The 16,465-nt window shown below is 40.6% G+C and overlaps 1 protein-coding gene across 5 annotated transcripts in view; it reads right to left on the bottom strand.

Moving 5' to 3' along the window:
• Positions 1-16,465, bottom strand: part of LOC140732059 (cytoplasmic dynein 1 intermediate chain 1) — a 215,358-nt gene that overhangs the window by 153,465 nt on the left and 45,428 nt on the right. For all 5 annotated transcript variants that reach the window (XM_073054184.1, XM_073054183.1, XM_073054185.1 and 2 more), the window contains exon 2: positions 4,752-4,869. In XM_073054184.1, coding sequence (XP_072910285.1) covers positions 4,752-4,859 — 108 coding nt within the window. In that variant the 5' untranslated portion in view covers positions 4,860-4,869. The remainder of the gene's footprint in view (positions 1-4,751; positions 4,870-16,465) is intronic.

Genomic DNA, 16,465 nt, shown 5'->3' with positions numbered 1-16,465 from the left:
AGTTTGACCTTTCTATTATGCATTACCAGCACACAATACAATAATCCACGAAAATTCACACAGTAAACAACATCTGATCATCTGTAACACTGGAGAAAAGTTTAAAAGTAATGAGACATGGTTTTCTTCCCTGTTATAGCTGCTAAATTCCCATTTTAAGCTTCTGTTCAACTGATCTTTCCAGAAAGTCCCACACAGATACGGTTGAACTGTTTCCCCATTCTTTACATGTGAAGTACCAAGCAATTTTTCTTTCCAGTTACTAGCTTGTTCTGCTTAGGCTTCAATTGCTTTGTGAGCCGGCAGAATCTGGATGGGTGAAAATGGTACCATGAAGGCCTAGAGTACCAGGAAATCCTGGAAACTGCTCTTCTGATTCTCTAAAAATGGTTATCAAAAACCATTAGTATTCAAAATGTAATGAGATATTTAACTAGAAAACAAAATTCACTTAATGGACTTTGCCTAAGGAACTCAAAGGTGCAAGGGATTATAATAGTTCAAGATGAAATTACTGACGGATCGGACAGTGAGGCTTTATGGGTAGAAATGAGAAACACAAACGAGTGACTACTATGTTGGGAGTGTACTGTAGGTCCGCTCCCAGTCAACAGGAATTATAGAAATCAATATGCAAGGAGATCCCAGAAAATTTCAAGAAAAACAGGATTATCATAGTAAGCTATTTTATCTTTCCAAAAATGAGCTGGGAGTACTAAGGGCTTAGATGGTGTGAAAGTTGTTAAGTGTTCAGGAAAGATTCCTCATACAAAATATTGAAGGCTCTACCAGAGAGAGGGTAAAGCTTGATCTAAACAAGGCACAAGTGGCTGAAGTGCCAGTAAGGGAATACTTTGGGACCAGAGACTACTGCTTTATTAACTTTAGATTGGTTATGGAAAGGGACAGTTCTGGTACACAAATTAAAGTTCTAAACAGGGATAAGACAAATTTTGACAGTACGAGACAGGAACTTGCAAAAGTTGATTGGAGTGGGTTATTTGTGCAGAAAGAGACATCTGGAAAGTGGAAGACTTTTAGAAGTCAAAGAAGAATTTCAAGACCTGCTTTTCCCTGAAACAGTGAAGGGTAACACTGGGAGAAGTAGAGAATGTGGATGATAAGGGATACTGAGGCTCTGATCACAAAAAAGGATGCACTGGTCAGGTACAGGCAGCTGAGATCAAGCATGTCCCTGAAGTATAGGAGGATGCAAGATTGTACTGCAACAAGGGCATGACAGGGGCAAGAGATAGCTTCATAGAGAAAAACCAAAAAGAAATTTACTCAGTAAACTAATGGAAAAAGAGCAACTAGGGAGAGAAAATAAAGACCAAAGTGAACATCTTTGTATAGAGCCTTAGGAGATAGGTATTCCTCCTCCGTTTTTACAGTGGAGGAAGACTTGAACAATTCGGACCTTGAGACAGTAAATGGGAAGAACTTGGGAATTACAATACAAGAGATATTGCATGTCTTAAAACTTACGGTAGATAAATCTCCAGAGCCTGATCAAGAATACTACAAGAAGCTAGAGAATAAACTGCAGGAGCTCTGGATGAGATTGGTGTGTGCATCATCGTTGGTGATGGATGAAATGCTAGAAGACCAATGTTGTGCCTCAAGAAAAACCACAGAACTATAGACCAGTAAGCTTTCCATCATAGGTGGAGAAGATATTAGAATGGATTCTGAGGGATAAGATATTTGTGTGTTTGGAAAGACATCAATTGATTAGGGATAGTCAGTAACAGCTTTGTGTGTAGAAGACCATGATTCACTAATTTGATTTGCATTCTTGAGGAGGTACTCAAAAAGGTTGATGAGGGTATGGTAGTAGATATAGTCTGTATGGACTTCATTAAGGACTTTGATCAGATTCTACATGGTGGGCTCCTATAGTATGTAGAACTACAACTCAGCATTCAACAAAATTATCCCATCCAAACTCACAATTAAGCTCCAAGACCTGGGACTCTGTGCCCCCTGCAGCAACTGGACACAACTTCCTCATTGGCAGATCTCAGTGAAGCTTGGTCACAAGTTCCCTTTCTTGCTGACCATCAACACAGGTGCACTTCAAAACTGCATGCTTAACCCCCTGCTGTATTCTCTACATACACAAATGTGTGGCTGAGCACAGCTCTAAATGCTATATAAATCAAAGGTGGTGTGACTGTTTACCAGAGACAGAACACATGATGAATGGTGCTGCGAAAATAACCCCTCGCTCAGTGTCAGTAAAACTAAAGAGCCAATTCAGCAAGGGGAAGCAGGGCAAATATGTGCCAGCCTACGTGGGGAAGGTGGGGAGTGTGGGGAAGGAAGGAAATCGGAGAGAATCCGTTTTAATTTCCTGGGTATTAACACATTAGATCACCTGCCCTGGGCTCTACATATAGATGCAATCACAAGAAAAATGTGCCAGTGCTCTTACTTTCTTAGCTTGTCATCGAACATTAACAAACTTCTACAGACACACTACTGAAAGTACCCTGTTTGGTGACGTCATGGTCTGGTTCAGCAATTCAATGTGCAGGAACATAGTAAGCTGCAGAGTGGTGTTGAGCATATCACAGGCACATCCCTCTGCACCATTGGAGGCACCAACAGAGGGCACTGCCTCAGGAAGGCAACATCTATCTAAGATCACCACCATCTGGATCATTCCATCTTCTTGCAGATATCATCGGCAGCAGGTACAAAAGTCTCACACCACCAGGTTCCAGACTATGACCTCTTCACACTAAAATGGATTTTTCTTTGTTCCAGTTGTGTTTTCTCTTGCAAAAATTGTGTTTACAGTTGTCTTGTGGATGCTGGTTATATGAGGTTATATGCCCGTGACACTGTTCCAAGTTAGTTACTTATTGTCCCTGTGTATACGTGTACTTGGACATATGACAGTAAACTTGACTTTGGCTCGATCACTATATGGAATAAGCCGCCAAAGGAAGCAGTTGAAGCAGGTACATTAACAAGACTGAAAAGGTACTTGGAGAGGTAACGCATAGGAAAGGTTGAGGAGGGATATGGACCAAATGGACTAGCTTAGATGGAAATCTTGGGCCAAACAGCTTGTTTCCATGCCATATGATGCAAGGACTGAGGTTTTTGCCTCTTCTTTTGATAAATGTTTGGTTTTGCTCGAGTTGCAAAACTTGCAATATCCACTGACCACAGCGTACCCAGGAGAAGTTCCAGCATGATTAAGTGGAACTGTTGGATATATGTACTCTCGGTTACACTAAACAATGAAGTAATATCTGCAGGGTTGCTCATCCCAGAGAAGTCAATGTCAGCAATAAATAAAATTCGCAGGACCCCCAATGTCTAGAAAATAATTCATTCACAACAGCACCACTACAAAGCAGGAGGGAAGTTACTCCTGCTTTACCAATCCTTCCTAACCAACTCTCACAATTTGAGAATCTATTCCACTTTCACTTCTAGAGGTGCTTAAAATGCAATTTTAACAATCATTCAACACTGAGATTCAATGAATCTATGCAAGAGGTCATAAAGTACAGGCAGTCCCCGAGTTACGAACGTCCGACTTATGGACAACTCATAATTACGAACCGAGGAAGGAGAATGCCGTCCGCCATTTTAAGTCGGATCGTGACGTTGTCCGCCACTTTAAGTCGTTGCTGTTGACACTGTGTTGAGTGTTTAACTTTGTATTTGGCTTAAATTGTTCTTAGTAAGATTGACCCTGACCCCGCCCCAACCCCCGTTCCGGTCGGCTGGTGACGCAGTGAGATCAGCGCCAGGCTGGAGAAAGGAGGTTCGTGAGTTCGATTTAGTGACAGACTGCTCCCGTGCCAGGTTGATGTCGATCCAGTGACTCCCGTACCATCCGTGCCGGGTTGATTTTGAGCTCGCAACTCGACCGCTTAAAAACACAGCCACCTCCAGTTTAAATTCCCATGCGGAATATTGTGGAGGATCAAATACCCAAACCCAGCACAGCCCCCACTTGTCCCATTTGGCCTGTCTCAATGCGGTGGTCCTTAGGACCCAGCGAACTCGGGAGCCGGCACAGCACGGGACCCACTGCCCACAGTGTTTCTGTTCCATTGACGGGAAGCGATCACGATTGAAAATAAAGTGGAAATAATAAAGCGTTTGGAAAGAGGTGAAATGCCATCGGTCATTGGAAAAGCGTTAGGTCAACGATTGGAACAATTTTAAAGGATAACGGATAAAGTGAGAATAATGGAGCATTTGAAAGGCCCTGCCCCGATGAAAGCTACAATTATTACTAAGCAATGCAGTGGTTTAATTATTGGAATACATACATTTCTTAAGTGTTTTGTATGCATAGAAAGATAAAATATATACTATATACTAAGACAAATGTTTGACTGATGCTAAATAATACCGGATGTACTTGTTCCGATGTACATACAAATTCGACTTAAAGACGGACTCAAGAACGGAACTCGTACATAACCTGGGGACTGCCTGTATTTGGCAATTTGAACCTTGAATCCATTCGGGAACCTATTAAATGAATACTTCAATAGGCCGATACCTGGTGGAAGGGTTGAGGAGGGTTCCTGATGGAATGTGGAATAAAGAGCTTCGTTTGACAGCTCCAACCAGCAAGAAATACAATTAAATAAATTGACCATTATACCAAGTAATCTTCAAAATGTGATCCCTGTGAACTTGTTCAAATCAATTACACTACCCATTTCTTTTACCTTAAGTGTTCTACATTAACTATTGTTCCCACATTGACTGACCTCTTTCTTTTTCCGTTCTTCCTCTTTTCTTTTTTTCTCCTCTCGTATCTGAGCCAGTCTTTGCTTTTTGCGCTCCAGTTCTGCTTTTAAATCACTTTTGTCTGACATGTTGATGCACCTGAAAGACCACAGATAAATGGTTAAAATATTAGACTCCATGTACAATAGATTAAAAACGTACCAATAAAAATCACAAGTAATTTACTCCAGCATTAATCACCTAATTACCATTTCAGGACAATCTGGATTTTGCAATCAGGAAGTAAGTTTGTTGTAAGTGGAAAATACCAACTCAAGTGATAAATATTGCTTCAATACTGTACAATAATCCAACCCTTCAAGCACAAAGTCTACACACATGGGTGATGTGATGCTTAACACTTAACAAAACGGAATCCCAAACAGTCCTTCTAGATTAGTCAACACTTCATCTGTAAGTCTATTAGGGTCATAGCTCAAGGAGTCCTTCCAGGTGAGGCAACACTTCACTTGCAGTTCTGCTGTGTCTAGCACTCCTGATGCAACCTGTTCTGCTTCACTGAAACCAGACATAGAATGGGAGACCTCTTTGTCCAGTACCTTCACTCTGTCCACAATAAGCAGGATTTCCCAGTGGCCAACGGTTTTAATTCCATTTCCTGTTCCCATTCCGACATGTCTATCCATGGCCTCCTCTACCACCATGATGAAGCCACACTCTGGTTGCAGGAGCTTCATCTCCCTTCTCCCAACCACCTGGCTTCACTTACCACCTTCTAGTTTGTACTCCCTCCTCTCTGCCAACCTTCTCATTCTGGCTTCTGCCAACTTCATTTCTAGTCTTGATCAAAGATCTCAGCCTGAAATGTTGACTGCTTATTCCTTTCCATAGATGCTGTCTGACCCGCTGAGTTTAATTTTGAAATACAACACGCTAACAGGACCTTCCAGTGCAATGAGCCCATGCCCACCCTATTACACCCGTTAACCTCCAGACCCACACACCTTTGGAACGTGGAAGGAAACTGGAGCCCCCAGAGGAATCCAGAGTCATGGGGAGAACATGCAGTACAAACTCTTTGCAAATAGCAGTGCAGATTGAACCTGGGATCACTGGCACAGCAATACTGTTACACTAACCGCTACATTACCGTGCCGCCCTCCAGCATTATTGTACATGTTACGTAACTGAACTCCTGCAAAAATCAAGAAGGGCAGAACCACTGGGTCAGGATCAATGTTCCTCCACATGCAGATTAAATTAAAAATTTCAACTGTGAGTCACAGAGACAGAAGCGGCCTCCACAGCTGGCCGTGGTAATGAATTACACAGATTCAACATCCTCTAGCTAATGAAATTCCTCCTCATCTCTGTTCTAAAGGGATGTCCTTCTATTCTGAGGCTGCGCTCTCTGGTCCTAGATTCATCATGTCTACTCTATCCAGCCTCCTAGGTGCCAGTTTCAGGAATGTCTCGGATCTGGTCTACAGCATTCTGAAGACGGTAGGTGAACAGCCAGAAGTCATGGAACATATTGATACCAACAACAAAGACAGGGAGCAGGATGAGGTCTTCAAGGGAGAATACAGGGAGTTAGGTAGGAAGCTGAAAAACAAGACCTCAGTAATCTCTAGTTTGCTACCTGTGCCACTTCCCAGTGAAGGGTAAGAATAGGATGATCTGGCAGATAAATGCATAACTGAGGAACTGGTGCATGGGGCAGGGTTTCAGATTTCTGGATCATTGGGATCTCTTCTGGGAAGATATGACCTGTACAAGAAGGACACAATACACCCTGAACTCGAGAGCCCTCAATATCTTTGCAGGCAGGTTTGCTAGACCTGTTGGGGACAGGGTTTAACCTAATTTGGCAGGGAGATGGTGATAAAGCAGATGGTATAAAAAAAAGTAGACGCAGTACATATTTAGACTGGGAAACAGTCAGATAATAGGGCAAAATTGTAGTCATGGAATGAGTTGAAGTGTAACATGGGGGGGCAAATCAAAAGGGTGATGAAAAAGGACTGAAGGTGTTATATTTGAATGTACACAATTTTTCGGAGTAAGATAGATGAATTTGTAGCATAATTAGAGATTGGCAGGTATGACGTTGCGGGCATCACTAGGTTGTGGCTGAATGAAGATCATAGTTGGGAGCTTAACATCCAAGGATATACATTATATTGAAAAGGCAGGCAGGCAGAGTGCATGGATAGCTGTTCATAAAAAATGATTATCAAATCCTTAGAAAGAATTGATATGGAATCAGAAGATGTAGAATCCTTCTAGGTAGAGTTAAAAAACTGCAAGGGTAAAAATTACTTGATGGAAGTTATATACAGGCCTCTGAACAGTAGCCACAAATTACAATGTGAGATAGGAAAGGCACGTCTAAAGTGCAATACTATGATAGTTATGGGGTATTTTAATATGCAGCTAGATTGGGAAAATCAGGATAGTGCTGGACCCCAAGACAGAGAAGCTGAAGAATGCTTACAAGAAAGGGTTTTAAGAGAAGCTGGTAGTTGAGTCCACTAGGGGAAAGGCAATTCTGGACTGGGTGTTGTGCAATGAACCAGATTTTGTTAGGGAGCTTAAGGTAAAGGAACCCTTAGGAGAGTGATCATAAAATGACAGAATTCACCCTGGGGAGGGATTGAGGAGAGAGACACACACACAGAGACGAAAGTCAGACCTATCAGTATTACAGTGGAGTAAGGGGAATTACAGAGGCATGAGAGAGAAGCTGGCCAAAGTCATTGGAAGGGGATCATTAGCAGGGATATCAGTAGAACAGCACTGGCTGAAGTTTCTGGGGACAGTTCAAAAGGTCAAAACACTTAAAATAAAGTTGTATACTAAAGGCAGGTTGAGGCAACCATGGCTAATGAGGGAAATCAGAGATAACTTTAAAGGGAAAGAGAGGGAATATAATATAGCAAAAATTAATGGGAAGTTAGAGGATTAAAACTTTTAAAAAACTAACAGTAGACAACGAAGAAAGCCATAAAGAGAGAAATGATAAAATGCAAAGGTGACCTAGTCAATGATATAAAGACCAAAAGATTTTTCAGATAAAAAGAGCAAAAGGAAGGGAGGAGAGTGTGGAAATCGGACAGTTGAAAAATTATGCTGGAGAAATAGCAATAGAGAACAAAGAAATGGTGGACAAACTTAATATGTATTTTGCACCAGTCTTCACTGTGTCAGGGGACAGAAGTGACTGTAGTTGCTATTATGAAGGAGAAGGTGCTTGGGGAGCTGAAAGGTCTGAAGGTAGACAAGTCACCTGGTCTAGATGGACTACATCCTAGGGTTCTGAAAGGGGTAGCTGAAGAGATTGTGCAGGCATTAGTAATGATCGTTCAAGAATCAAAATGGCTCCAGAGGACTGGAAAATTGCAAACGTCACTCCACTCTTTAAGGAGGGAAGCAGAAGAAAGGAAATTATAGGCCAGTTAGCCTGACTTCAGTGGCTGGGAAGACGTTAGATGTGGAATCCATTATTAAAGATGAGATTTCAGTGTACTTGAAGGTACATGATGAAACAGTCCAATATTCAATAAGTTTCAATGCGATTCCCCCCACCTCCACATTACAAACACTCATATGTTAATCCTTTCATTCCATGAATAATTCTCGTAAATCTCCTCTGGATCCTCTCCAATGCCAGCCCATCTTTTCTAGATAATGGGCCCAACACTGCTCACAATACTCAAATGTGGTTTGACCAATGCCTTATAAAGCCTCAGCATTTCATCTTTTCTTTCATATTCTACTTCTCACAAGATGAATGCTAACATTACATTTGCCCTCCTTTCCATCTGACTCAGTCTGCAAGATAACATTTAGGGAACCCTGCACAAGGACTCCGAAGTCATTTGGTACTTCTGATTTTTGAATTCCCCCCCCCCCCATTTAGAAAATAACTTATGCTTTTATGCCCCCTACTGCAGTGCATGACCTTACAATTCCATACACTATGCTCCATCTGCCACTTCTTTGCCCATTCTCTTAATCTGTCATTCTGCAGACCCCGTTTCTTCAATTCCTGCCACATTATCTGTGGATCTTTGTATCGTCTGCAAACTTGGTAACGATGTCATCGATTCTATCATCCAAATCATTGACAAATAACATGAAAAGTGGTTCAAACACAGACCTTCTGTGGAAGTCAACAGCACCAACTGCCAACCAGAAAAGGCTGAGATAGAGTCATGTAGAGGAGGTTTCCTATAATGGGAAAGTCTAGGACTAGAGGGCACAGATTTAGAACAGAGGGATGACCGTTTAGAAAAGTGATGAGGAGAAATTTCTTTAGCCAGAGTGTGGTGAATCTGTGGAACTCATTGCCACCAACGGTTGTGAAGGCCAAGTCATTGGGTATATTTAAAGCAGAGGCTGATAAATTCTTGGTTAGTCAGGATGTCAAAGGTTGGAGGGAGAAGGCAGGAGAATGAGGTTGAGAGGGATAATCAATCAGCCATAATGGACAAGTGGAATAGACTCAATGGGCCAAATGGCCTAATTCTGCACTGAGATTCCCAAGTACCTTTGCACCTCCAATTTCTGAATTTACTCCTTATATAGAAAATTACGGTTTCCGGTGATGTCATCGTCGAGAATGGCAGCTTAAGTCACTAGCTCCTCCGGAAAAACGCATATTAAGCCCCGTTAACCCATCATATATAATATTTTTCAAAAAATATTTGAACTGAAAAGAGGGGCAAGAATGGGGAAAAGGAATGGAAATAAAAAAAGCGACACTGCGGCTGGGAAGAGTGCAGCGAGCAGCTCTCCAACCCGACCGCGTGCTAGCGAGGCAGACGCCACGCCTCGTTCAGGCGAAGCGGCGAATATCTTCAAAATCCTGAAAGAAATAATGGAGGTCCAGAAAGATATAAAGCAGCAGCTCCGTGATATTAAATCAGAGCTCGCCAGCATCAATCAAAAAATAGCAGTGGCAGAAACTCGAATTGAGAAGGTGGAAGATTGCGTTCAAAACATGGAATGGATACTGAGTAAGACAATGAAAATATTAAATCACCAAGAAGGTAAACTGCTTGACCTGGAGGGAAGATCACGGCGGAAAAATATCAGAATCTACAATGTTCCCGAAGGAGCGGAGGGCTCGTCTATGACGGAGTTTGTCGGAAAGTTACTGCGGGACGCGTTGGATCTTTCCCCGGCTATGGAGCTGGAAGTCGAAAGAGCCCACTGCGCATTAGTCTCGAAACCTACCCAGGATAGAAAGGCACGCTCAATGATAATTAAATTCCTTTGGTACAGCACCAAGGTGGAGATTCCACAAAGGGCCTGGGGTAAGAAGAGTGTTTTTAGAAGATAAATTAATATATTTCGACCAAGATTACCCCCCCGCCCCCGCGGTCCTCCAGAAACGCAAAGAATACTCCAAAGTAAAGCAAGTACTAAAGCAAAATAAGATTGGATTTCAAACTCCATACCCTGCTAAACTTTGAGTGTTTTATGACAACGGGACACGGTTGTACCAGACAGTAGAAGAGGCGACTACAGACATGAAGGCCAGAGGGTTGCCCATCAGCATGACTAAAACGAAGGAAAGCCTAGCTGAGGAATTATCCCGCTCGGCTTGGGAAATAGTGCGTGAAACAAGAAGGCAGGAGATGGGAGGAGGCTGAGAGAAATATCAGGAAGAGACCGGGAGTTTCCCCAAAGACAGTCCTCACCCCCTTTAGAAGAGCCATAAGGTTTGGCTAACTTTAAAAATGTTGAGAAGCTAAACGGAAGCAAAAGTACACGGTGATATACCTATCTCGAGAAATACTTATTATAATGTGGATTTTATATTACTTAGTTGTTATTCTTTATACGCTCTTACTCCTTTTTCCCCACCAAAATGAGTATATATGTTTGCATATATGTGTATGTATGTAATGTGTGTGTGTGTGTGTGTGTGTGTGTGTGTGTGTGTGTGTGTGTGTGTGTGTGTGTGTGTGTGTGTGTGTGTGTGTGTGTGTGTGTGTGTGTGTGTGTGTGTGTGTGTGTGTGTGTGTGTGTGTGTGTGTGTGTATACACACACACACACACATATATATCTAAAAATAATGAGTTAATTCCTGTTTTACTCCCCACACTGAACTGGGCTCTAAAAAAGGCACAAATGCCACCCAGTTGGAAGGAAGCGATAATCTCAGCTATACCGAAAGAAGGCAAGGATAAAATGGAATGCGGGTCATTTAGACCAGTATCTGTTCTTAATGTAGGTTATAGGTTATTTACCTCCATCATGGCCAAACGATTAGAGGAGTTTCTACCTATACTGATACATAACAATCAGACAGGTTTTATATGACAACGCCAGACACAAGACAATATACGAAGGACACTTCACATTATGGATCATATACAAAAAAAAATAAAATCGAAGCAATAGTGATAAGCGTGGATGCTGAAAAAGCATTTGATTCGGTTAATTGGAATTTTCTTTACAGAGTTTTACATAGATTTGGTTTCCAAGACACAATTATTAAAACTATACAGACACTATATGACAATCCTACTGCTAGGATTAAAATCAATGGATATTTATCAAATAGTCTTGCCCTAGAAAGGGGCATGAGACAGGGTTGTGCATGGTCACCACTACTATTCGCGTTATATCTGGAACCATTAGCTCAATACATCAGACAAAATGAAGATATCAGGGGAATTACTATTAAAAGGACAGAGCATAAATTGGCTTGTTATGCGGATGACATTTTGATCTATCTAGGGCACCAACATACTCTTTACCTAAATTGATGCAATCCTTTGAATAATATGGTCAATTATCAGGATACAAAATCAACATAGATAAAACCCAATTACTTTCATATTACTATAGCCCACCAAGAGAAATTGAAAGTCGATACCCCTCAGAATGTAATTATCAGCCTTCATATAAAAAATTTAAGGAAGATGTGGCAAGATGGAACCTGATTCCTTTTTTCAGTCTCAGTTCAAGGATTGAGTCTATTAAAATGAATATACTGTTCATACTGTTATATCTCTTTCAGACCCTACCAATAGAAATTAATCAAAATCAATTCAATGAATGGAACAAGATGCTATCAAGGTATATTTGGCAGGGTAAAAGGCCTAGAGTTCGTCTCAAAACTTTGCAATTAGCAAAGGAAAAGGGGGGATGGGGCCTACCTTCTCTTAGAGATTATTATTTTGCAGCACAGTTGAGAGCTGTGATATGTTGGTGCAACCCATCATATGACGCTCAATGGAAAAACATTGAAGAGCGGGTACTTCCCATCCCCATACAAGCAATTTTGGCTGATAACAACCTGCAAAGGTACATAAACACTATTGATAACACATGGGTGAAATTGACTCTTAAAATATGGAAAATTACTATAAAAGAATATAATCTAGAGGGAGATATTGCTATTCTTAAGTGGTGTGCATATGACTTGGATTTTACACCAAATTAATTGGATGCTAGATTTATGGACTGGACAGCTAAAGGAATAACAGTTCTTTGCAACATAATAAAAGAAGGAACACTGTTCAGTTTTGAAATGCTTAAAGAGAAACACTTATTAGAAAAACAAGATTTTTTTAAAATCGGTATTTACAGATGCGACAATATGTTAATAAGACGCTTAAAAATGCAACCAAGGCAAATACCTGCTTGATAGAGCTCTTTAGAAAAGCATATAATTCAGATAATGGCAGAATCATTTCAAGCATGTATAAGGGGTTGTCAAATCTTAAAACACATTCGACTTCATACATTAAAACAAAATGGGAGAAGGAAGGAGGGATAATTATATCTGAGGAAGAATGGACAATATGGAGATATCAATGGAAGTGTACCAGTTCACAGAAATGGAGGGAGTTTGGACGGAAAAACTTGATAAGATATTTTATTACACCCTCTCAGAAATCCCATTATGATAGTAACCTCCCTGTTTGCTGGAGAAATTGAGGAAATCAAAATATAAATCATTATCATATTTTTTGGGACTGCCCTGCTATCAAAAACTATTGGAGGGGGATACACAATGCCCTACAAGACATCTTTAAATGTGAAATACCCTAGGAGAGTAAGAGCATATATTTTGGATATGTACCTCAAGAATGGTTGAAAAGAGATAAATATTTAATGAATATACTGTTGATGGCTGGTAAAAAGACTCTTACCAGGAAATGGTTATCACAGGAGAGCCCAACTTTAAATACATGGATGGAAATTACAATGGACATTTACAAAATGAAGAAGATAACAGCATCTGTTAATCATAAGCTGGAACAATTTGATTCATACTGGGGAAAATGGTTTAACTACATAATGCTTCATAGGCCTGATTTTATTCTCACAAATCAATGAATCTGTTATAAAAAAAAGATCACTCCTTACTTGTACATAGTTCTTTCCTTTTGCTTGTTTTTTCTTTCCACTCTTTTCTATAAGTGTATACCCCAGATAAATACTTTGTGGAGATTTGTGATATATGTGATTATATGATATATATGCACAATGTCTGAAATACATCTTATGGAAATGTTTGTTTGATGATGAACTTCAATTAAAAAAATTACCAAAAAAAGAAAATTATCTATGCCTTTATTCCTTTTACTAAAGCACATGACCATATACTTCCCTACACTGTATTCCAGCTGCCTCTTCTTTGCCCTTGCTCCTAAATCTGCTCAGGTCCTCCTCCAGATTCCCTGCTTCTCAATACTACCTGCCCCTCCAACTGTCTTTGTATCATCGGCATATTTAGTCACCAATTATATCATCTACATCATTAACATATAACATGAAACACAGCAGACCCAACACAAGTCCCTGTGGAAGAGCACTATTCACTGAAAGCCATCCAGAAAAAGCCCCCTTTATTCACAGCCTTTGCCTTATGCCAGTCAGTCAATCTTCCATCCATGCTTGTTTCTTTCCACTAATAACATGGGCAGGAATATCTTGTTTAGCAGCCTGATATGCAGCAATGAGTCAAAAGCCATCTGATAATCCAAGTAAACAACATCCACTGGCTCTTCTTCATCTGTCCTGCATGTCATTTCCTCAAGATTTGTCAGCAAGATTTTTCCCTCAAGGAAACTATGGTTCAGCTACCTTGATCATGTATCTTCAAGTATCCCAAAGCCTCATTTAGTAAAGAATATCCTACCAACAACTAAAGTCGGGCTAATTGTCCCTTTACCTCAACCCAGTACCTCTAGTTATATTTCTGCCAAAAGAAAATTTTCTCATCATCCACTCAGGGCTACTCAATCTCTTACCTTTTAAATCAGGTCTCCTTTTAGCCTCTGGTGCTCTAATGTAAACAAATTCTGCCACTCTAGTCTCTACTCAACAGTTAAACAATCCATTCTGGAGAATCTCCTCTGCATCTTCACCACTGTAGTCACATCCTTCCTATGCCATGGTGACCAGCAGTACAGTTTAACTGATGTGTAGGAGTGAAGGTGGTGAATGGGCAATGTCAATGCTTTATAAAGTCCTAAGGGCATAGATATGGATATATGGGGATGTCAAAAACTAGAGGGTTTAAGGTGTGAGAGGTAGATTTCGAGAGATAATCAGTAAATTGTTGTCTCGTGTATTAAGATAGTGAAATTTTAGTAGGATGTCGTCTACTAATTGAACCTCCCATATCCAAATTGTTAACATATATGACAAACCAGGATCATAGCACCAATCCCTGAAGGTCACTGATGGTCAAGGGCTTCTGAACACAACCAGTCTCTACCTACCACAAGAAATGTAACTTCAGATCTAGTAAGCTCTTACTTTTTGGACCACTCCCCACGTGGGACCTTATAAAAAAGGCCTTACTGAAGTCCATGTAGACTACATCAAACACACGCACCTTATTCATCTCCAGTTACCTCTGAAAAGTTCAATCATCAGTCAGAATCTCCGCTTAGCAAAGCTACGCTGACAGTTCTTTATAACCCTGACACTCAGAAATCTTCCCGATAATTTCTCTAGCTCTCATGTTAGGCTCACCTGCCTCTAATTATCTGGCTTATCTTTGCATCCTTTCTTGAATTGAGATAATGTATTTGCTGCTGCTTAGCCACCAGGCATCTCTGTGGCCAGAGAAAATTTGAAAATTGCAGCCTCAGGAAATTCCTTCCTCTTATCCTGAAGTAGCTGGAATTTTATCAATCTATCAGGCCTTTGGGATTTATCCACCTTTGAGCCCTCAATACCCCTTTCAAGTGGTAGTTTTTCGCTAGAATTTCACCATTCCCCTCACCGAATTCTTCAGTTACACTGTCTTTCTCCTTAAATGAATAATTCTTGCTTGTATTCAACTAAGACCTCACCTACATTCTCTTACTGCACACACTGATCCCTAGTGGCCCCTCCTCGTCCTTACCTTAACATACTTACAAAATGATTCCGGATGGACCTTAATCTTGTCCCCAGTGTTATTTAGTGCCCTCCTTTGCCCTCCTCAAAATCCCACCCGTCTGAACTACTGCAAGGCCTCTCCTTGATGCGTTAAAGCAGCAATTTAGGGATACATTTATGATAGGATACACACATTGACACCTGCACTGCGGGATTTTTAAATCAGCCAGCATACATTAAACTTTTAAAATTTAAAGAATAAATCACAGTATGGTTAAAAAGGTTTGTTTCCTACAAGGTGACACTGTGAATGGTGAAAGGTAATCCAGCCCCTACATTCATCTGAGGCTGCTGTTCACACCAGCCTTTTCCCCTCAACCAAGTCCAGTAATTCCAGGACAAGTCTAAAATACCACCCGTTTGCCAACTCTCTTATCAATTCAGGGTAGCAAGAAAGAATGTTCAGGAGTATCAGGCCTTACAACTTCAATGACCAGATTGCTTATAACTTAGATTTTGAATTATAATGCAAAAAATTGCTACACAACTTTCAATAGCAAATAGTGCCCTTGATATAAAGTTGCTGAGTACTTTTCTTCACTTGGAATGGAATCATAGAATTTGTAAACCTGTACAAAACGTGACCATCCATAACAAACTGAAATTCTAGTACACTGCTTGAAGGGACACAATAACATAAAAGTCAAGTTTTTTTTGCTTTATCTGCGCTTGAAACTTCCTTGGCAGTGGTATTAGAGCAAGAGGGAAAAAATTAAGCACTTCATTTATTATTTTCCATTCTTACAATGAAAATAGCTAGTGCAATCGACAAGCACGAGTAGTTGTGCCTATTTACTGTAACTTCCAAAAATTCTGTAAAAAAAATCAGATGCATTGTGGCATTTACCTGGAGACAGACAACAGACAACATCTATAAGGAGAAGCACTGTTGACATTTCGGGCTGAGATGAAGGGTCTTGGCCCGAAACGTCGACAATGCTTCTCCCTATAGATGCTGCCTGGCCTGCTATGTTCCACCAGCATTTTGTGTGTGTTGTTTGAATTTCCAGCATCTGCAAATTTCATGTTCAACTTTAGATCAATTATGTTGAATTTGATAGCAATGCACATGGTTAGAAATCAGCTAGCAATAAGGACACACAGAAAGTTAAAACAAAAAAAAGGCATTCTACCAACGCCCTTCCCATCATCTGAGATATCAAACACCATCCATTTGAAGCACTTGTGCTAGATTTAATGTAATATGGAGCAAAACATCATCTATTGGAGGAACTCAAGGGCAGGCAGCACGTGGGAAAAAGTGTAATGGCTGATGTTTTAGGTTGAAGCCCTGCAGAATTCATAGTATACTGT

This window comes from Hemitrygon akajei, chromosome 8, assembly GCF_048418815.1.
Source record: "Hemitrygon akajei chromosome 8, sHemAka1.3, whole genome shotgun sequence".
NCBI classification, from domain to species: domain Eukaryota; kingdom Metazoa; phylum Chordata; class Chondrichthyes; order Myliobatiformes; family Dasyatidae; genus Hemitrygon; species Hemitrygon akajei.
Note: the sequence above shows the minus strand (reverse complement) of the source record. Positions and strands in the feature narration are given on the sequence as shown.